Here is a 24,840-nt window from a genome sequence, read left to right as displayed (position 1 = left end):
TAGTTTACGAAAATCGTTAAGTATTTCATTTACCCAAGTTTATCCTAATGAAAATGAAGGAGCTGGCTGCGATAGACGACTCTTTGGCCCAGTTTGGTAATGACACTTTGGAAAGTTACAAACCTATTGTACCTACCTGCCTATTATGTAAATTTTTATTCTTGTTAAAGTGTAAATTATGTTTTGGTGTACAATAAAGAGTACTACATAAATAAATAAAAGTTTTACCCAAAACTTTTTTTTTAATAATATCTTGTGTAAAGTACGCGTTGACTTTTTAAACTTTAACAAGTACTCCAGTTTTAGGAATTCACTGGTGACACATAGTACCTATGTAGCTGTATATACTTACAATAATAAGCGTTTGTGTATTTCAACTTACAGAGCTATCGAATTGATGAGCCGCCCAGTAACTGGCGCTCAGCGTTACGGAAATCATTTGGAAGCCTTTTCGAGATAAATTGCAATTCGGAATGTAACCCTCGAATTTCCAAGTGTGACGAGGTGTGCCCGGCCGCCCGGGGCCTTTTTCCATCAAAACTATCTATGTACCTACGGGCTTATTGAATGTTATATTTCGTACATTAAAAGCTTTTTCCCAGACGATTACTACACGGATTGTATTTCTGAGATAAAAAGTAGCCTATGACACCTCTATGAATATCATTTGCAAATAATTTAAGCGCGGTGCACGGCATTTTATTTGTTATCGCGTTTTAATCAAATCAACGAACGAAACCCTCGCTGTCTTCAAACCACTATCCCACGTTATTTGGCATCGGGACAATACATCTTCTTTACAGTTTAAGACAGACTAGATGTTCTGTCTGACGTCAACCCTCCTTGGGCATGTTTTTGTTGGTGATTCACCACCACCTTCGAAGTGGTAAAAGGTTGGTAACCCCTTTCCATCACAATTCAAGTTTCCCTGAGCATGATCTCATGCCCTCACCCTTTCGGATAAATTCCTTTTCGTATCAATCTCAATATTGTAATTAGAAGGTGAGAGGGAGTCCTTAACCGTTATGGTAATTTTTGAATAACAAATAAATCCTTTAAACTTGTTAAAGCTGTTCTGCTGACGAACAAGCAAGCAAGCATTAAATAGCTCCATACTAATTACTTTGACGAATAAAATAGCTATTATAAAATTTTATTTCAAATTGTACCCTAAAAATAATCTAGTTTTTAAGCCCTAGTTTACTTGAGCTATATTAAGCGTCGACATCTCAGAGATGCGGAATTTCTACGATGCCGATGATAAACTTGAACTAAAAGTAGGTCTTAATCCAAATACAAACAGTATTATCGCTGTCGGATCTCAGAGACTTGGATAATTCGAAATACTCGTGAAGATGAAATAAAAAGTAGAAATCCTACACTATATAAAAGTAGTAAGTAAGTAGGTATTTATTACATAAGTAAATTCCTTTCGAAAAGCAATACTATTATAAAATCACTAGTTTTGTAAGTTTATTCTGTCGCTTTTCACGGAAACAACATCAAATTCAAGTGTACCTACCACAAAACGTTATCTTATTGACTCGCCGCCGAAGCCAGCAAACAAAGACCTAGATCTATAGAAACGAGCCGAAGGCGTCCTTGTGTAGTTCCGTTTACATTGCTTCTTCCACCTAGTTGCACTTTCAGTGCATTTGAGTTGCTTTGAAAACGTTCATTGCAAAACTTAGATACCTATTATATCTGTGCAAGAATGTAATACATTTATGTGGCTCTATTAAATACCTTCAGGAGAATTTGTACACCTACCCCCTTTATTAAAAAAACGTGGAGTAGCGTATGAGCAGCGAACGTAAAAATCATAGAAGTAGCCCTTTCTAAAAAATTGACACACGAAATGACACCATAGACAGGCAACATAAATTGAATCGCAAAATAAATGATTTCTACTGTGTCATGCAGCACGGGACCAGCCGTGATTGGCCGGCAGTTAATCTGTCAGCATTATGACTAGCGAACTATGACTAACAAGTAATGCATCGTGTTTTCACGTTCGGACGTTAGAAGTGTTATAAAACACTACGTAAATGTTTCGACGTTGTGCTACGTTTGAAAATAAGGGGCTAGTGCTTTTGCCATTACTGTCAGTCTTATGATATATCCATCCCAGTATCAATCAAATGTACCAATAAAAAAAATAAAGAAAATATAAGCGGGATTTTGCATATATGTAATTGTATTCTCCTACTTTCTCCCTGAATAATGCTTCTAGAGTAATCTTTTTGTCGTAATATAAAAGTGCAGTCTAGACACGCCGCGATTTCTTTTTCTTGTAAAGCTGGATAATTTAAAAAATATAGAATGACCAATATTACACCTTTTTTACCGCCGTATTCAGAGGACTCAATGACAAATATGAGAAAAAAAATGAGAGAATGATAGATTAACATAGACGTAATCTTTCTTACAATTTTCCTACCAAAAATAATTGAACCGGCTGAGTTTTTGGTCAAATGGATGATGGATTTCTTCAAATTTGTATAGGTAAAATAGGTCTGCGCTACGTCTGTTCCGCCCGCATACTACACGGGAAGACAAGCTCAGCGTGACGACAATAGTTTTTTTAAATACCTTGTTAGCGACTTATGTTATATATATAAGAATGTGCAAAATGTGGCGGGGGTGGCAACCGTCATTCTGACAACTGCGGCGGGTCCAATTTCAGACAATGACCGCAACTGACCGCAGCCGCATCGTTTTAAAATTTCGCCAACCGCCACACACCTTCCGCCAGCCAAGTCATTGAAGAAATCCTGTGTTCCACTTGCCCTGACCCCTAAATACCTAATTCATCAAATGTGCCCTAACTATACCATCGTCTTAATAACAATAACAATAAATAAATTAGGTAAAGAGCGACAGCGACAATAAGTGAGAATGAGAAAACACAACTTTAGTTGACTATTCGCTAGGTTTTGGTAGTATTTTTCACAATGTATGAAAAAGTTGTGATGAATGAGCTAATATGATGGCTGTTGTTTTATAAAAAACGCGCATAACCCCTAAAAAGATAAAGGCTTCAATAGAATAGAATTAAAGTATTCGATATAATTTAGGGAGAAACTATGTAGGTATAATGCCCCAAAATGTATAATTAAGCTTTATTATCTCAACCCGCTCTAAACCTTTATAAAGGCAGTCTTGTTATAAAACAATTTTAATTCATAATTTTTAAAAACACAACTACGAAAAGTTTAATGTACTTCATCTGGAAAGACCTTTTCATAATAACCTTTAATATAATTCCTTTAATATAAGTCTTAACAAAAATTGGATTATTTTTGTAACTCAAATATATTTCGATGTTTTCCTTAAACTCCCCATAGGCGTAATCGTTGTTGTGTAGCTGAACACTTGCATGAAATATGGCCATTCGAGATCAGCTTTATCGGAAAGGAAATCCTTCGCCTTTTAATGACTCTATGCTGTGCACAACGGAGAAAAGGTTTTAGAGCATCCACCCGCCACGCGATAATAACTACCTCATATGGTTATCGTGTTGGATTTCGGATCACTAGGTCCTCGATTCAATTCCCGGATCAGGCCCAAAAATATTAGTTGAGTTTGGGAAAATTGGGTCCACTCCCATGCTTCGAAGACCACCTTAATCCATCGGGTATTATTAGCAAACGTAAAAGAATAAAATAATCACCGCGATCCAAGGAAAAAAGTCTCAAAGCTGGAAAACATTCTAATAGCTTTTTGATTTATTTTGATCAGCAGTAGGCACATTCTTTATTTTCTTCCTTTATCTTTGTAATAACAAATTCTCTGAGGTTTCTTTGTTGGAAAACAACGTGGAACGTGCTTCTCATTATTATATAATGTTGTATGTATGTTGTATAGTTGTATAGTAACCATATCAAATTACATGATTTCGAGTATTAAATAGTTTGCTATTTATCATATATGATTTAAAAAATTGTATGGTGCTATTTATGTGATGAAGGAGTCTAATATGGTAGCTGGCTATCCGATTAGGGATATGGCAGTTATATTAAACCGATACCTCTCATTGCTTTGTACTCTGCATTGTACCTTAGTGGCATGGCAGCACGATCTTTGACGAGGTGATAACCAATTACCGGCGAAGCCTTCCAACAAACGAAACTATTGTTTTAATCTTGCTATTATTATAAACGCGAAAGTTTGTTTGTTCGTTTGGTTTTTCCTTCCAACACGACCTAATTAAGTAACCAATCACGATGATTTTTGGCATAGAGTTAGTTGGAAGGCCAGAGAGTAACATAGACTACTTTTTATCCCATTATAACAAACTGCTTCAAATGGATTTGTAAAAAACCGTACTGAACGCGAACGAAGCTCGTTGTTCATTAAAAATGTCATTACCAGTACTTGTACTTGTACTTGTACTTGTATAGGATAATTATGAAAGTATAGTGTGTGCATCTAATCAACCACTGCCACCAGACTTGCCCTCAAATCGTACCTCTCGTTAAAAGATTTAAAGTGTACTCATTCCGATTACGAGGCCTCGTAAGAGTCCCGTATCGTTATTTTTCGTCACTACCTCTACCTACCTCCCCGTGCCGGGAGTGGGTAATTTGCGCGCCTGCTGCCTTCCTTGGATGTGGTAGCATTTTCTCAGGCTCCCTCTCTCCGGAATCGAACCCTTATTCCCCGTTACCCGTGACAAACAATGGTAGTCGCAGAAACTACCATCGAAAGTTGATAATAAGGCAGACATTTGAAAGATGTACATCGGGGTACAATATTGATATGATATTAAAAAAATACCATAAACAAATAACATAATAAAAGACCACCACTTTTAAAGAGACATAGCGCCACTGTGTGGCGCCGCCATCAGACTCCTTAGACTCGATACTTCGTCGTGACCGTCACCTTCGCACCTCCACCCCATATAGTAGTGGCGCGGCGCGACGGGGCTAATGTGTAAGTGCGTACGTTAGTAAAACATAATGTTGATGCTCCACTCGCACTCAATTAAGCTAAGGAGCAGGTAGTCCTCGAAATTTATTTGTCTCCAGGGAGAGAAATTTCATTTATCCACGATACCTGCCGACCTACTGCCGATACCAAATTCATTATTGCCAATTTATTTCAATTACTCTTAATATGATTAGATTTTGACATTGAAGCTAGGTAGAGACACTTTTACATACAAGCTTTTCGGTAAATGGGTATTAAGTATATTGAAAACATAATTTAGTAAAACAGGTCAATAACAGTAGGTTTAGTGTTGGAATAATGCGTAGGAAACACTTTTATTCGATAAATATATTTTTGAATCTACGAATGAATGAATACACAATATACAATATATAGATATTATATACAGAATAGGTGTTCTGTATGTAATATCCTTCCTATCTTTATTATTATTTTTAGTTTTGCTGTGTTTACATGTCATTATTTTTTTTTTTTTTGTGAATGTCATGGTCACTTGTTATAGATGTACATATAAGGGAATGTGTTAAATATTGTACAAGTTCTTACTGTATATGGTAAATATGTATATTGTTAGTGTCCTTAATAAATAAATAATACACTTTTATTGCACGCCAAACAAAAGTACATGAAAATAATATCATCACAGCGTATATTATATACAATCTGGCGAGTATAGAAATGAGGTAGGTGCTGCATGTATATATAAAAAAATATAAATGTTTATATATATATATATATTTGTATAATATATATAAATACTTATATAAACTATTTGCATACCAAGTGAATCCATGGGAATACTGAATCTCGAATAGTAATTAAACGATAGGTACCTACTGCCACGCGTGATACCATTCTCATTCGTTCGGTCATGTGACAAGTTGCTACTACAATTAACTCACTACAATTAACTCATTTAGTTCCTTGCTGATTATGCACAGTGCTACCATATCTGGAAGATCACAAGATGTCATTATCAACCTAATACCGGCCCGCTACTGTGCACTCTTCTCAGAATTATTAGGGTTATGAATGTATTCAGAGGCGTGCACAGGGTTTGTGACCAGGGTATGCATAAAGCATACCCATATGCATAAAATTATTAGGTACATGGCAGAAAATGGAAAAATTCCCCTCCAATACGAGTGATATAAGATAATTTGGGTATGCAGTGCTTTTGTGCATGTATGAAGTGCACGCCACTGGCAGTAGTCCACGCCGCCGTCAAGTGTGGATTGATAGACTTCACACAACTTTGAGAACGTTAGGTAGAATTCTCAGGCATGCAGGTTCCTCACGATGTTTTCCTTCACCGTTAAGATAGTGATATTGTAAATGGTTTAAAGAAATGATGAACTGATGAACAGATGCGTGCCGAAGCTCTCACCACTAAGTTATCACCGTATTAAGTATCCCAACTTACAGTATCTTTTGATGCTGTGAATGCTCATTAGGGAATGATCATATCGAGTCGAAATCGTCGTCTATAGTCAATAACAGTTCATTGCTGGACTAAAGGCCTCTCACGGGAGGGTTTGCCTATAATCACCACGCTGACAGGACATTACTGCCCTTTCTCCGTTATATTCCCGTAGTCACCTCGTACGACACCCGTGGGAGGAGGATGGGTGGTGAAAACTATATTCTGATCGGTTGTCACCACATCGTCGATATACATATGTCATGTATTACAGCATTGTAGCAATGCTGTGTTCCGGTCTGAAGGGCGTGGTTGTCGCTGTAGTTACAGGCGCATGACCTACGCCTCAAATAGATGGCGGCATGTTGCAGGACGTGTGAAGTGTTGATTTGTTTTAAGGCGATGGTTTTCCTTACTATCAGGTGAGTATAGAAAAAAAACCTCAAGAGTAGTGAACCCATTCAGTTACCTCATTATCATCATCATCATCATCCTGTCCATTACAGGGCACTGGACTTCTTTCAGAATGAGAAGGGTTTAGGCTGACCTGCCAACAGTCAGTTACCAACTTGTATATTATGCGAAAGATTTTGGCTGGGTGAAAAGTAGATTACATTACCTTTTGTTTGCTACGCCGTAGTATAAAATAAAATAGAATTAATTTTATTGCGTGTTGTTAAAACATAACTAAGCCGTTAGTCTCGATGATATTGCTACTAAGCGACGGATACTAATCCGAAATGCTTTAATTAGATATCTAACTTGTATCAACTCTGAACAATAATAATTAATTTAAGCGTTATTTTTATATTCAACATATGTTTCTTACTGTTAATTCGCACTGCTTTGCACAAAAGCTTTTTTACTCGTAGCAGAGAAAGATTTAAGTATAATTATGGAACTAAAGTAAAATAGCATGATTTAGCGCAGGTTGGAGAGTAAAAAACCCTCCACACTACTCTATCACGGGTTGGCGGCCTTATCTTATTTAAATCACTTTAGGGAGCAACAGACGTCTAACCTACATCCCTATATAGGTAGGTACTTACGTTATGTTTTCTTGAATTTTCCAATTTACTTTCATATTATTTATTATTATCATAAGCAGGTAAATCGGTAAAATCGTTCTCAAGTTTTGACGTGATCAAGGGAAACAGTGATTCATTATTTAAACATGTAATATTTAGAAATATAAAAGGATTTGATAATATCCATCTTTGCTCTTTGCTCTACACAGATCACAACGCCAGATGGTTTTATATTGCTCGACTTCTATTCAATGTCCAAGTAAAACTCTGCTACACCGTGTGAATGCCCTCTTTATTCCTCTCTCTCCGCAAAATGTACCAGAGCTTACCACCTGGCGCACTAAATAATTTATTATCAATTCCTTCGTCCATAGTTTATAGGGCAGACCGTAGTGTTCCAAACCTGTTTTTTTTTATATGGAGAGATGTTAAGGAATAAAGAAAAAAGCTCCCGCGTGTCTTTCAGTCGGAGTATCTGCTCGGAGTTCTTATTCACTTGATCGTTCACGCGACATAGCACTAAACAAATTGATCTGCAAGTTTTTAAGCTCAATTTGAAAGGCATATTCTTATTAGCAGCAGTAGCAATATTATATCATTTATATGAATTTCACTTACGAAAGATTAAAAATTTACCTTTTTTGTTTTTTAGACAGGTAAGAAGATATCAATCACAGATTTCCTCTCGTAGAAACACGTAGGCGAAGCGCTATTCAGGGCACTTAGGATGTTTTTGCCGAGTACAAACAACGATGCCGTGGTACAAGCATAGATAAAATGTACAAGATACTCTTGTATTATTTTCACTATTACGATATAAGTACGTTATTGCACTTAGAAAAAAGGACTCGTGACTCAATGCCCAAAAGCATTTGCTCCCAGTGTAACCTTTGCAAAATCGGACAAGTTTTTCTTACCCGCGTGCGCCAGGTTAATATAACAAAATACATACCAAATATCAGATTTTGTGACATCAATTTTGTAGTATTGATTAAACATCTAAGCCTCATCAATTAACGTAGCTCAATCGTGAACATCGAGCGTCGTCTTTAATTAGTTTTAGAGTTTCCATTATGTAACGATGTTAAATGCTGAGCCTTGCGGACTAATTCCGTGACTGTAGATTACTTATTAGCGACAAAAGGTCGTACAAACACTATTAGCGTTCCCTGATCGCAAATTCAACTGACGTTGCCATAGGATTCTATTGGAATTTGATTTGGCACCGAAATAGAAGCCAATATCTTACGTACCTCATTCACGTTTCACACCTTTACCGTCGTACATTTTCTTTTAACGAAATTTATATAGGGAATTTATTTTTACACGTTCTAGATACTAGAAGAAAAATTACGGCAAATTCAAGACCAGAGGTCGTGGAAGAATTTGAAAAATTGAATTCTCATTTTCGTATCCTCATAACATAAATCATATTCAGGAACATTATGGTCTGGGTTTATTTTTTTAATTATTTTGGTAAATATCATTTAAATAAATTAAACGCTTAGTAAATTATCATAAACAACATTTTATTGTAATTATGGTAATAACAGCATTTTGACTATTCTACTTTCGTGAGAATTCTCGTGCCAAATCATGCAGTTGCAACTAGATGTTACTTGCTAAAATGTCATAATAACCGTGATCAAAAGATAATGTTGTCTATGGAAGACCAAAGAAAGCAGTTACTTATCATCGTACTTATTATTATAGAACAGCATTGAAGTTAATAGGCAGCTCAATTAACTTAGAATTTCAATCTGTCTTCCGTCGTTACGCGTTTACGAACGAACTGGTTAATTAATAAATTGCATTCACAGAATTTCGCTACTAATTCGCATGCTCAGAATGAATGCAATTTCTTATAAATCCAGCACTGGTCTAGTACATAAACAGACAAAGCTAATGTAATAAGTGTAATAAAATTGTGTCGCACGGAGGGATTATAAAGACCTACCGAAATCTTTGTCCTTATGAAACATAATGGAATTCGAGAAATTGCCAATTCAACTAAATCATTGTTTCAATTGTCCTCATACTCGTATAAGAGCTTTGGATGAATCTCTGAAGGCACTGAGTTGAAAATAAAGTGTAGATACCTAAATGACGGAAGATAGATACGTTTCTATTCCAGTATACCTACTCTCAATCTTTAACTAAGCGTGAAGCTAGCGTCCAAAATGGTATTCCAATTGTTCAACGGATCAGGTTCGATCGTCTCTAGAAATTCAATTCGTGTTTGTAACTTAAGAATTTATCTCTTAGATTTGACCTAGCTTTTGTTTTTGTCTTTTAATAAGATTTTATAATCAAATAGTGACCCGCCCCGGCTTCACATGTGTAGCACTCAGTAAATATAGATAACATATTAACACAGCGAGTACGATAGATGTTTGTTTTAACACTACAAGGACTCGACTGCTATCTCACCTAATTGTAAGATGGACTGATGGTAACGGGGTAACCTACTAGAGGCATTGAAATTATGTTAAACTCATACTAATGATCGGTTACCACAGGACATCGTACTGGTACGCTAAATGTGTGCCTATGTAAATAAAATATTTCTTTATCAACATTATCATTCTCATCGACACTCTACTTATCCAGGTCGGAGGATAAAAGTAATTACCTTTTCAAACAACGTATAGTATATTTCAGTTTTCATTTAAAAGTAGTCTAAGTTAATTGGAGGCGGTTATTGCCCAGGGGTTAGGACTCCGGCTTCACTTTCTGGGTGTCGAGTTCTTTTTCGTGTTTCGTAGGATCAAAGTCTATTTAAAGTAGGAGTCTAAAGAGGCGATAGTCCAGGGGCCAAGGCTTTGGCTTTCCTTTCTTGGAGACCAGTCCCCTCTAACTTTACTGAGTTATGTGCGTTTTAAGCAAACAAAATATCACTTGCTTCAACAGTAAAGGAAAACATCGTGAGGATCCAATAGCTAATGCCTCAGAGTTTTCCATAATGTTCTCAAACGTGCGTGGAGTTCACTAAGTAAGAGAGTCAGGGTGGCGACAACTGTATTCTGACCCGTCACCACACGCCATCATTGTTTTCGTCGCGTTTTAGTGTCAATTGATTATTCCAAGTATTATATAATTTATCTAGTTAATGTCAAATTTCAACAAAGCCTACTACGGTATTATGAAAAAGTAATTACAGAATTGCGTTTTAAATCAATGCCATGGAAAACGTACGACGTAAGCGTTACTTCCGTCAGAATAAAATCTTTTTCAAAAAAAAGTTACATCCTAGTCGCGCCTAAAAAAGTTTTACTTAAAAAAATGTTAAAGTGAGTTGGCAAATGCAATAATTTTTTTTTAATAATTCTTTCAATTCTTGAATAACAAATTAACAGTCTCGTAAAACAGATAAAATAGTAGCATGTTTGGTTCAGTTCGCTTGTATCAGATTTTAAATTCAAAGGCTGGAAATTACATTTATTCCGTTAAACTTCCCGCCGCTCGTCCATGTAAAGCGGAAATTAAATTATTTAACTGGTTGCTGGAGCTTTATAAGGTTATTCTTACTTATTTTCATCATCATTAACATTCTATGCTTGTTGCCACATAATTCTGTGCTAAGTTTTATTTAGATCGGTGCTGATGTTGGGCGAAAAACAGGTAGCAAACCAGTAAATAAACAACCAGAAAGAAACACCTTCGCATTTATAATATTAGTATTGATTGCTCATAGATTGCCAATTAGACCAGGGCCTCTTATTGAACCTAGAACTTCTCCTTTAAAACTTTAGCGCTGCGACAAGACTGACAACTAATTTGTCGGTCAGTGAATTATTACGGCTGTGAATAGGAAGAGAAAAACTCTTATAATATAGCTCTTTTAACGGCGTATAAGCGAAAAACCCTTTTCTGATACGAAAAAAGAAAATAAAGTGAACATTTTCCGAACAAGACATTTTCCTGTTCACTCACAGCCGATGTGCCTAGGGTTGTCAGGCGTCCAATCTAGCAAGGCGTAATTGGCTTTTTAGTCATGTCCGGCCTAATTTTCGCTAGTCCAGCCTTTTATTTGGTTAAGTAAAACAAGTTTTCCTAGTAAAGTTGATTGTTTAAGTAAAGTTGTTTGCATTACAATTTTATGAAGATATCATAAGGATCACCAGAGATAGGGGAACTTCTCAACGGAATACAGTAAATTGCTGACAATCTGTACGATAAATAGACAAATGGGAATCGATTTCTTTTTTCTATCAAAATCTAAACCTTATGCTGCGGTTCGCGTAAGGTTGTAAACATTGCATGAAAGTAGAAAGATAGCATAACATGTAAAAAACTTCCTCCTATATGAGTTATACATAACATATTGTAGGGTACGCAGTGTACACCATTGTCCTAACGGTATGCTCGAACTTAAAAATGTACATCGGACTTAGATTAGTTACATCCAGTCGTATGTAGTTACCGTCCACTGAGCCGAATGCCAGAATAAAGGTAAAATGTTCTGCCAAATATATTATTGAGTATGGACTTTTTATTTTTATTTCTGGCAACCCTAATAGTATTGTAGGCTAAAACGTCTTTAGAATGTTTTCTTATTGTGTTGGATAATCTTGTAAGCAATAATTTTTGAGCTAACAAGATAAGTACCTACGTTAATGATTGAAAATTTTGAGGTGGTAAACAATGCCAAACAATTTAAAATAAAACGAGTTACCTGCTTTTCTTTTTTTTAGCTTTTGCTAAATTAAAAGCTAAAAGTTAAAAAAAAGTTTTAAGTAAGTTTTTTTCTTAAGTTGTTTAAATTTTAAGTTATGAAGAAACGACCCTCGAATGCGGAAACGACGTTTAAATGAAACGAAAGATGGAAGGAAGACGTTTAAAGTCCACAAGACCGTTAAATTAGAGCATTGTAATAAATTATATACGATCGCAAAGTCTCACTCCATCTTTTAGTTATATAACTTAAAATATCCACTACTCGAACACCAACCCTTTTGCCCAGCGCGGTGACTTTGGGCAAACCCTCCCTTTGGGAGAGGCTTTTAGTCCAGCGGTGGACTGTTAAAGGCTAAAATTACACATTCTTTAAGTAGTTCCATTGGATCGCTGGCACGGCTTTATGATCGCCATAAACATAACAATTCTTATTTGATTTTGAGGAGTTCCCTTGCACATCTTTGATCAACACAGAAATCCTCAGGTCAGCTGCTGGCTCACTTGTTAAAATAATTTATGAAAGTCGTTAAAATAATTATTGAAGCACCCAGCATAAAAGTCAATCATTTAAAGCACCAAACTTACAAATGTTATGACAGAGGTCAATGAGAAATAAAAAGCAGTGTTGCTACTTTGTCGTTAGTAATTAAAGATAATAATTCTTGCATACATTAAGCTCTTGATTACATTACAATAAGAAATACCTCCTAAGTATAGCTGAAGATTTTAGTGTACTAATATCCCAAAAAGAACAACAGATAAGTGATTAAATGATCAAGGAAAACGTGGGCACGCTTGTAAGAGAAGAATTGAAAAGCATATCTTTGTTAGGTTGAATTAATGTGAAACCTCACTGAAAATCTCTGTCACGTCTCAATCATTGAAAATATTAAAATAGCACTAAGGCTTTTGCCGAAAGATTATGGGTTATATTAATTAAAATAATGTCCTATTTTATAAACAACTTGCCAAAACATTCTCCCCTTTTTACTGTTGAGAAAACTAGGAGCCCTTTAAAGGACGTCTAACGCACTGTAAAGATAAAAAAATGGTTAGGGAGGCAAAAGAAACGTCAGTAGAGGCATTCAAAGGGCGTATACAAAAAACGTAAGGTGATAATGACTTTTGCCAGGGCCGTCCTTAAACGTGCCATGTATGACAGGTAAAGCCCAAATTCAAACATCAAAATTTCACCCCTCCACGTCCACGCTACCCTCATGTAAGCAATCTTAAATTATTAGTTTGAACATTGTATTCAGGATACGACGGAGTTCGATGATTGAATCGTTAATATACAGTTTAAACTTATGAAGGAATGGCAGGTACAAAATACCTTCGGGGACATATTATAAATTTATTCAAATAACTAAGGAAACGGCTAATACCGCTTATAAGATAAGATACCTTTCAGCTTATGAGAGAGAAGCTTGCGTAATTGAGCGTGGGATTAGGCCATTATAGTTTGCTACTGGCGACTGTTAAAAATCATCCGTAACCATCCGTATTTCAGTGCAGTCGCCAGGAAATAATGTTATTTTAACGGTACGTTACATCTATTTTTTATGTAACGTACCGTTAGCTTTTATGAATTTTATGATTGATATATTAATAAATAACGGTATAGGAATGTCCAGTCGGAAAAGGTAGATAGATATGCACAGTGACTGTAATTTTAACACATTTTTTTCACAGGTAAATTGACAGGCAAAAACATAACCTTTTTTTAGGGACAATTAATCAAAATTACATAACTAAAGAAAAGGCTTATCCTGCGAATATGCTACAATATGCTACATTTTCATCTTCTGTAAAGCTTGATTGAGCGTGGGATTAGGCCATTATATAATACGCAACCGGCAACCGTTCAAAATCAACCGTAAAGATCTGTATTGCAGAGCAGTCATCGGGAAGTAATGTTATTTTAACGGTACGTTAATCGTAATACGTCCTTTTATGTATTTTATTTTACACAGAGTGTTGATATAAAGCAATGTTCAGTTCGAAAAGGTAGGAGTTCCAAAGAAACAACATTCCAAAAAGCAGCGTCCTGACCTAAGTGTTGCCTGAAAGTTTAGATTAAGATAGGCATAGACAGACGGTGATAGTCAATATAACATAAGTCGTCATAGTTTTGACAATACATCTATTAGAAAATTCCTTATTTATGAATATGTAAGGCTACTCGCTCGATTCAGTCTATCGAGTAAATAATTCATTAGGTGTCCTATTCATACATTTTCATAGTATATGGTATACCTACATAACTTTGGCTATGAATTTTTCAGTAGAGCCCCCCCCATTATGTATTTTAGTGTGGAAAGAACATCATTAACTCGAAAAATGAACATGGTTTAAATGTCATACATTTGTTATATTAACGATTCTGAACTGAAAAAATGCCCAAGATTTGAAAAGTAACCCTGTATATTATTCATAGTTTAATACAAGGGTTTGGAAAACAAGTTTTCCTGTACGTCACCATTTACGAGGGTCGGCGGAGACATAAGCACATAAGATTACGGTAATGTCTCGGCGTCCTTAGGGCGTTTATTTTCTGCTAGCTTTCCTTGTCAGTTCCCGCACACGTTACACACCTACCTACCTGTTATACATTTTGGCGTTATAAAATGTCGTTACCCCGTCTTTTCCCATATCTACGATGCACAAATATCGATAATATATTTTTCTTAAGCATGAGGGGAAATACCTTAAACACATTCGAAAAAGAAGCAAAATATAAAATTTACGGACTGGGTATTTACGGAACTTTAATTTGAAAGAAGATAGTGAAACTTTTCAGATAAATACTAAGAAATCGCCTCAATTTTTTAGTCTTCTATTTTTTTTAAATTGTTTAGTAATTTAGTGGCTAGGTAACGTAATTTTTGTGTACTCTTTGGTCGTTATGCATTGTCTATGTAGAGTAACTTAGACTTTAAAAAGCGCATGAAATAAGCCAACCTACCAAAATATTCTTAACTGTTGTTCATTAATACATGTTGCTGAATGGTTTATTTTATATTTAGGCTACAAATAAAATATGGTATAAGCTTAACTTTCTATTCATCTCCATTGAAAGCAAGTGCTTCAAAATTAGCGTAGCGTAACTTTATTGATTCAAAGGTATGCACTAATTTTAAGATTTAAGATCATAACTTGGCAAAGCTCCCATCCAAAGCTTTTTAATATCTACAATGACCAAAAATTACAAAGCTAATTGCAGAGTAGCTATGTTTTGTATTCACGGACGTACATTTTAAATCCCAATTAGTTTTGTGAATATGTTTGCGATATACTTATAGCGCAGGATGGGAATGTGGAAAGCCGAAAACTCGCAAATAACATTAATTTTTGTTTGTTTAGGCCTTCACCCTCGTTTCACCTTTAATACAAACATACGAACTTCGTTAGCGCAACCGCTGAAACGTGGTCCGAGTAAACAGTTTAATTAATCAACGTTTCATTAAAAATTGCATTTTGTATAACCACAACAATGGTTTTTGAATTTTAAAATATCATTTTGTCTCTACAACATTGCTTAAATGTTGTGAGCAAACCGATCACGGGTTAGTAATGTACATACACGTACTATTTTTTTCTGTGTACATAAAGATTTTATCTATGAATGGCCTAGTTTATGGTTTATTGATATACTTATATACAAGTGTTTCACTAACTTTGCTGTATTACGCAACCGATAGAATGATGAATGATGCTTAGTAGTGTCAAAATCTGTTAAAATAAAAAAGTCCCCAAAATTTTAACAACGAACACTAGTTTTAATGCTAAAGTAAAACAAATGGAACTCAAGTTAAGCTTAGGTATACAGTTCAAAGCGGAACGTGCCCTACATTTCAAACAGATTTGTTGTAGAGAATTTAAAATAGAAAGATTTTGCAAAACAAGACATACCCGTGAAGCAGACCCGGGTTATCCCTTTGAAATATTAATCATTGTGTACACTATTCAAATAATTTTATAATTAATCACGTATGATATACGACTGAAGATCAAACACTCAGGGATATACCTATGAAACAATTTACATCCGCTTTTGGGTGAGTTATAAGCTAAGTTCCGATATATGTGGAACCATAAAAGCGCTTTCTTTGTTCAAATACGAGTATAAATGGTGATCTTTTCAAAAGCAGTGACCTGTATTTCAGATAAAAATCAAAGGTTGTTTTGTAGCAAATGTCGCAGCTCACATAATAGTAGGTAAGCATTTTCGAAACAGCTTTTATGTCCGGATATAAGGGAAGTTTTGCAATTGCAATAGACCAAATATTATTTTACTCCTGTGCGCTTTATAATAAAGTCCTCTATTTTATATTGAGGCAGGATTTGGCAGAAATGGCGTAAACAATTTTGAGTGTATGTGCTTTATTAAAGCTTGAATTGTATGTTATAATCAATCCATCAAGTTAGTTTGGTAATTAATATAAATGAAATAAAAAGTTAGCTGTTTCAAGACAGCTTCTATGTCCGGAAATAAGGAAGTTTTCTAACTGCATTGGACTTGATCTGTAAAGTTGTTAGATATAAAAGTGTCTCGCTTTATAAAGATCTTTTCAATATTTTGAAACGGGAGTTAACGAAAAACAATAAGGATTGATTGAAGCTCAAAGTGTGAGATGTAATCCTATATCTGATTATAGGATCTTGATTATTCCTCGTACTAACTCCTGTTATAAACATTATTAAAAACTCTAGTTGATAAAAAATGACGGAACATATTTGCGGCAGAAAGATGATGATGGCATGCGAATGTTTTCGTCATTACTATAGTTTTATTAATTCATACACTGCTTTTTGCCGCGTCTTGGCCGATATACGCGATTTCTCATACGGTACTGACTTTAATACGGGTAGCACCAATGCACGCATGAAATACCTGGTATATGTCCCTAGGTGCAAATTAGTTGCTAGATGTATTGAACGTTGCTTTTCCAACACTGCCAATTTAGATTATGTTTAATCATCACAGGCGTTTGAGCTTAGTTTATTGGGTGGAACCGACTACGCCTATGAGATAGTTATTATCATTTATCATCGCTATTGACCTATTACCGGCCCAATGCAGGGCACGGGTCTCCTCTTAGATTGGGTGCGGATTGGTAATCTTCACATGCTTTTTAGACCGCAATAAAGAACTCTCAGGCATGTAGGTTTCCTCACGATGTTATACGTCACCGTATAAGCAAGTGATTTTTGATTTGCTCAAATTTAAAAAAACAAGTTAGGTAGTATCAAGATATAAAACAAACTAGCTCTTTCAAAAAATTCTATTAGTTTTTCTCAAAATACACCTTTTCCTTGAATAAAAAGTGACAGTGACAGCTCGCTTCCTCGCTGGCTCTATCCTTTGTTTATTTCTAGTGTTGCCAACAGATTTGACAAACTTATCTCGGACTACATAATGACTGTATATAATTATAATATTATGTATTGTTTTATTAAAGTATGTAATTATAATATATAGGTATATTATGATTTTATAATTATATACAGTCATACTCAGTGGCGTGCATAGAGGGTATGCACAGTGTATGCAGATGATATAAAACGAAAGAAATCCCCTGTATGAGTTATAAACACCCAAGAGTAGGCTTTTTATAACTCTTACAATGTCTATACTTAAGTATGCACGCCACTGGTTATATACCATAAGTTTACAATTCAAATCCCGCGTAATTGGGTTTTAGTTTTGAACTTTATATATAATTACGTGTCACGGACGTAAAGTATAGGCGGAAACCGACGCGTCATCGCGTGGGTGAAATCGATTTAGGGCTATACAAAAAATAACTGCCCTCAAAGTGAAATTCCTTTATCACGAAGTAATTTAAAGGCGGGTCGCTCGCATGTACATAACGGTTATTGCTAACGGTCCACTTATGTATTATGCAACATACACATTTTACAGGAATCCGTAGAAAATAATTTAAGCAAACGGCTTTTGGATTAGCGTACTAAACGAATATTGCTAAATTGTGTTAATATCAAAAATATCCTAAATAAGATTTTTTGGAAATCAGTACATTCTAATTCATCATAGCATTTTATAAATGCATAGATATGTTTTTTTATGTCGAATCACATTTCCTTTTACGAATATTAGAAAAATGTAAGGATGTGTAGATGTTTGTTACTAAATCAAAGGGGTTTTTGTACCTGAGTAAACACGAGGCAAGCGGATAATCCAGCCCAAAAATTTGTTAGGATATGCGTTGTTTGTATACGTGTAAGCCATAAAAAAGCAAAATATTATGTTTTATTACATTAAAATATATTGGTCGCGCAGTAAAACATAAATTGTAAACATATAGAATAAAACTCATTAGGTAAGCAATATTCGTTTAGTACGCTAATCCAAAAGCCGTTTGCTTAAATTATTTGAAAGTAGCGGTTCCCCGCGACTATGTCCGAGTACAACTTCGTATAGCAAAACTTTTCCAAACAAACTTTTATCCGATATTCTACACAATACTAACCGACCTACTTACTGCCCGCCCGCATTATGACTTCGTTTGCTAAACTGCTAAGCGTGATGTTAAATACCCTCTAATATAATCTTCCTCGAGATTTAGGCTATAAAATGCAAAATCCTACTGGTAGTTCCGCCCAGTAGCGCATTCAAACAAACAAACAAACAGTTAAAAAAAAAAAGATGTTACTGAGTTCTAATAATTATCCGCTGAAGCCAAAACATTATTACTAATTGTAGGTACGCTTCGGTATTTCTTCAATATCTTGATTAAGAAATAAATCACAATTTACCTGAGTAGAACTGAATTATTTCTTAATTACAAATAGTTTAGTAAGTTTAATAACTGACTTTACTTTAATTACCTTCGAGAGACTAGATATTTATAATCTTCACGAATAGAGTACCGAGGTAGGTATATGGAAGCTTTTGTATTGTCTTATAAATAAAGTTTACGTTTATTTAGAGTTTCGGGGAACATTTTCCGTAAGAGCATTTTAAAATACACACTATTGATATCTGAATTCATTTTGGGTATGTTGCCGGTGGTGTAGCAAAAACTTTTATGTATTTCGATAACAGAACTTTAAGAAGTAAAACCCAATAAATTTTTGAACTGGAATAGACAGGAATCGAACCCACATCTCCATAAGTAAACTGTGGCCGATTTAGTTAAGCTATGTGATCTTAGGGACTTAATATAATATTAATGGCATAAATGTGTCAAATAAAGTGTGTAAATACGTCTGGCCATAAAACCGAGACACTGTGGTTATTAAGACTTATTGGGTAGAGAAGAGAACGCTACAAGAGAAATGCTACGAGTAGGCAAAAAGTTACATGAGCAACGGACCAAATGGCTTTCTCAACTAACTATACACTGAAATCCCTAATACAGCGTGTAACTAATGACTCTTTTTACTTCTCTAAGAAAGGGTCAGATCCGTTTCAGGCAACATTTCACTCATTATTCGATTTATTATTTAGTCATACTTGTTTCAAATTCAAGTTGAAATGTAGTTAGGTGATATAGGCCTTTCACAGGTCCTTTCATACATGTGTGTTTCCCTTATTTGACACGATACTGTTGATAACAGTAATGTTTGAGCGTGGAAATAAGGATAAGTAGGTATTGGAACTCAAGAAGAACTAATCAATAAACATATGTTTTTTATAAATTTAAGTATGTCTGCTTTTCGTTTCGAGGGACTTGTTTCTACAAGGATGTTCTCGTCATATTACCATGAAATTTTCCATTATCTTTTTAACTAAAAAAGATCATAGTCATATCGAAAGGTAGCATGAAAAGATTTCTTATACGGATAACCTGTTCTAAAAATATCTTAGGTATAAAATAAGATTTGTCAGTTAATAATATAAGTGTTCTATGTTGGCAAATACATATAATGTGGTCTCTTTTATCCCAATTTATTGTCAAACTCCCTGGCGCAGTGGTGAGCACTGTTTTCTTCTAATTAAGAGATCTAGGGTTCGATTCCGGCGAGGAAAATTTAACAATTTATAATTTCATAATTTTCATTAATCTAGTTTGGTGGGAGGCTTTGGCCGTGGCTAGTTACCGACAAAGACGTGCTACCAAGCGATTTACTGTTCCGGTTAAAGGTTACCGTCAAGTGCTAAATTGCAATGGAATATTAAAAAATCGCTGACATAATATAAAGTAGGAAGCGGTGATAGCCTAGTGGTTAGAGCTTGGGTCTCCTTCTCAGGGTGAGCGAGCTCGATCCTAGGCACCCACCTCTAACTTTTCGGAGTTGTGTGCGTTTTTTAATTAAAATATCACATGCTTAAACGTTGGCAGAAAAGATCGTAAGGAAACCTGTGTGTCAGAAAGTTCCCCATAACGTTCTCAAAGGTCTGTGAAGACTACCAATCCGCATATGGCCAGCAAGGTCGAAAACTTAGCCGTTTTCGACCTCCTCATTCTGAGACGAGACCGGAGCCCTATAGTGAACCGGTAAAGGGTTGATTATAATGACGATAGGATTAAAAAGTCATTGTTTTGTTACAGGCAATCCACGCAACAAATGTGCGCTTCAACCTGGGCACAGTCTCATGGACTGGATTCGCCTGGGAAACTCTGGGAAAGACCTCACCGGCATCGGTGGCCGCATCCGACCTGTATCACCCGCCGAACTATCTACGCACAACACACAAAGTAAATTAGCGTTAAACTTTCTACACAAGCAAAAATAATTAAAACTACGCTCTTTTATTTCGTTAAAGTTATTAAATATTCAAGCTAGCACGTTACAGTGAAAATCGCGTTAAAGAATTAGTATAATTAGAGTATGACCTCGGCTCGGCCATAATGGTTCAGATGTCCTTATTTCAAATCCTCGAACCCTAGCACGTAACAAAATATACAGAAGCGGGAAAGCTAACAAATAAAAATAAGTGCACCATATATACTTACGTATATAGAACTGCAATGTGCATTTTGTTCACAAATCGGATACACAAGCAGCGCATTCTCACTAAATTTATTATTTATTCATGCAATACAAACAAGAAACTCATGTATGTATCTTTGAAACTTGAGTCACAATGACTAGTCTGGTTTCACACGCTTTTGCTACTGCTTCACTTTATATGGATTAGGTTAGAAGAAAACATTATTATCTAAGATGTTTACTAACTTTGAACCTACCCTATATGCTATTCTATAAAATGCATATGTGATACACGAAAATATTAAATTCATAAGATCAGTGCTCTACTAACGTGTAAAGTTTGCATTAACTAACAAAAGTTTCAAAGCTCTTATAAATATCCAGTATATATAAATCATGCGTAATTAATTCACTGCGCAAATTCGTAACAGTTTAGTTAAACCAAATATTCATGAGTTCCTGTTTGCCTTACCTTATAGGCTATTTACTTTATACAATGTGATATAAATTCTGTGCCATTTATTTTCAGAGGACGCCTGGTTAGCAATTCGAGGAAGAGTTTATAACATCACTCATTATTTACCTTATCACCCCGGAGGTATTATTATGACTTAATATTAAGTAATTGATTTACTGATGATTGCGACGTTAAATACGATGTTTTCTCTACAGGACCAGAAGAATTAATGCGTGGCGCCGGCATCGATGCAACGGATTTATTCGATAAAATACACCCTTGGGTTAATTATGATTCGCTTCTAGCAAAATGTTTAGTAGGACCACTTCGGTTCGACAGGCCAGACGCTGAGGATCTTTTTGATATAACAAATCCATCCCCTAAATCAGACCGCCTACGAGAACCGTCTAAAGCACACGAACTAGTAAGGAAATCTATGGAAAATCTAGCAAATTGTATAACGCCGGTCAGAAAGAAAATTACTGCTAAGAGCGAAGAAAATGTCAAAGGAATCCCTCCGAGTAAAATAATGCAGAGTTTGATACAGTCGAGCGATTTGCCTGTTTCGATAAGCCGGCGCGCGGGGTCGAGTCTTGTACAATCTACAGACAAGTTAAAAGACTCACCGTCTCAGCTACGTTTCGATTGGATTCAGACTTCAACAAAGCTAACTATATCAATATACACAGGGCCTTTAGTAAATCCGGGCGGGTCTGCGAGGATAATGAACGGTGTCCTCTTCATAGAAGTGGCTACAAACGGGTGGCTTAGGACGGTTAAGTTGGTACCTGAAGAGGCATTAAAAGAACCTTTGCAGCTTAGAGTCTTTTCCGAAAGTGGGAAAATAGAGGTAAGTACGATATTTTTGTTACTTACTTATTAAACTAAAATTGGCAAACATAAAATTGTCGCTTTGAGCACTTTTACACCAGCACTTTAACTTAAATCAGAGAATGGAACGCAGATTAACTAAGATGTTTAGCAACTCTTGACTTTATTTGGATGGATATGGATACGCTTGTACTTTATACACTCAAAGAGAATATAAAATGCACTCCGTTTAGAAGTATCAACAATTTAAGATATATATGTAGAAAAAGGAATCCCTGTATTCACAAATCTAACTAATATTTTTTTTGGAAGTATAAAGCAAGCAAGGATTTTTTTGTTACTTTGTACCGAATCGGCTCCGAAAGTGTTAGACCAATTTTAACCATTTCGTCGCTAAAAGAAAGCTACATTAATACGAAGTAATATAAGTCAAAATAAAATTTAGATCCCCTAGAAAATTGTAATCATGTAACCAAAAGTAGCAACATTTGCCTATAAAGTTCATTACTTGAAGTACGCTGAGAAAACTCGGTGATACATACAAAATGTGTAAGTACACTAAATACAGTACAGTGTACTAAGTACATGATGAAAGCACTACTCATTATTACCGGCGAAAAAGTCCGCAAGGGAATATACCTAACTATCATAGCTAAGTTGCACTAGCAGCTTTTGTGTTCTAAAGTTTTATAAGATCTCCGGTTGAAACAAAAGTGAGTTTCATTAGTATCGCAATATTAACTCTTATAAATGGTTTTTTTATTCATACTAATCGGACATTTCATTTAGAAGTTATCGCGTGTTTAAAATAATTAAGGACTTAAATATTTAAGAACCTTAACAAAACAGTTATTTTTCGATATTTTTATTTACTTTTTATGAAGTGAATTGAAAAAAAATATTTTTAAAAACTACACCTGATTTTATTTTTAACAAGAGAACACAACTTAAATATATTAGTAAAACTGCACCTAAATTTAATGCCCCGCGTCTTTCAAATAATCTGTTCCTACGGAATGCTTTAAAAACAAAAACAAACGGACGAATTCGCAACAGCTTGTATTATGTAAATGGTCTGGTTCTCCTTGGTTTTCTAGAAACGAAACGTCTTAAATGCCAATGTCATTTTAGCAGTGGAGTTTTTTGTGACAGAGTTCGACTGGTGATGTAATACCGCCATGCTTATTTCTGCTGCCAAGCAGAATTACTATGTTCCAGTCTGAAGGGCGCCTCTCTTATTACCGACACTTAAGGCTTAACATCTACACCTTAGGTTTATTGACACAGGGGCGCAATTTGTACATGTTTCTTACATGCCCTGCGAAGTGTTGCTCTGTTTATATACGATGGTTTTCCACTGCCAGCCTCCACCGTCAACCCCATCTGCTTGTGGATGTCATGTATTTATATTTACTATAAATCCGGCATGATCAATGATGAAATTGTATACGTTGTCTTGTTATACTTTTCTTTTTTTTCTATGTACTTTTTGTGGTTTGCAATAAAAGTATATTCATTCATTCATTTTTACCCTGGTAGTCTCTTTGAACATGTTGTTTAAGAGAGAGAAAAAATGCAGTTTTAATGTTGTAATATAACCCTAGCTTCCATTAAATTTAGATTTAAGAATTTGCATCTTAGTTATTAGATACCAGCCACAGAAACTATGTAAGTAATGCGCGAAGCAATATGGGTAAATATTAAGTTAGAACTATCCTAACATGCCAAATTAAATTCAATCAATCCAATTCTGTAGAATATTGCAGCTGCCCAAAGTCCCAAGTACGAAGAATTGACTCATTTCAAGTAGGCCTAAATATAATTCCAACGAGAAAACACATAATTAAAAACTAACATTAATATTAAAAAAAAATATAAGCCGTCTAACTGTTCACTTATGGGCATGGTACCCAAAATGCTGGCGCTATTGCCCCTTTGAATTGCTAAACTTAGCTGTTGGGCTAAATAAGCGCCAGCTCTTGGGTCACCAGACGTCAACTAAGGTAAATTTTTGGGACAAGACGTCAATACAATTTTTACATTTTTTACTACGAAAAGATATTAATTATAACATCCCATTATAATTAAGTAACTTATGATAACGTAAGCAGGCATCTGTTAAGTTTATAATGCCAAAAAGTTTCCTGCTCCAAGATAGTTTTAAAGGAATTCTTGCTACATATTCAAACTCACGTATAACCGAACGATATTTAGCACTCAGAATATTTAATTTAATAGACTATTACAGGGGCGTTGAGATTCGAGGTATTAAAGTTTATAACTTCGAAAATTTACCCGTCTTACAGTAAAAGTTTTAAACTTAAGAGTTTTGGTACTGACTATACAAGCTAAGTAGGTACATATAAGCTTTATAAAGTTTAATAAGAAGTATCAAAACACCATAGGTAACATAGGTCATCAAATCAGTTATAAGTCAATCAGGTTATTAAGAGGTCTCATGATATCGAAAGAATTATAAGACTTCAATCATATGCAAAATTCCATCAATATCGGTGCAATAGTTGAGGGAAACATGGGTTCTAAACAGATACACTTCCGCATATATATTA

At 35.2% G+C, this 24,840-nt stretch overlaps 1 protein-coding gene across 4 annotated transcripts in view; it reads left to right on the top strand.

Moving 5' to 3' along the window:
- Positions 1–24,840, top strand: part of LOC120631092 (cytochrome b5 reductase 4) — a 77,477-nt gene that overhangs the window by 46,116 nt on the left and 6,521 nt on the right. For all 4 annotated transcript variants that reach the window (XM_039900520.1, XM_039900521.1, XM_039900522.1 and 1 more), the window contains 3 exons: positions 20,601–20,747; positions 21,512–21,580; positions 21,655–22,289. In XM_039900520.1, coding sequence (XP_039756454.1) covers positions 20,601–20,747; positions 21,512–21,580; positions 21,655–22,289 — 851 coding nt within the window. The remainder of the gene's footprint in view (positions 1–20,600; positions 20,748–21,511; positions 21,581–21,654; positions 22,290–24,840) is intronic.

This window comes from Pararge aegeria, chromosome 17, assembly GCF_905163445.1.
Source record: "Pararge aegeria chromosome 17, ilParAegt1.1, whole genome shotgun sequence".
Lineage (NCBI taxonomy): Eukaryota > Metazoa > Arthropoda > Insecta > Lepidoptera > Nymphalidae > Pararge > Pararge aegeria.
This window is presented reverse-complemented; position numbering and strand designations above follow the sequence as displayed.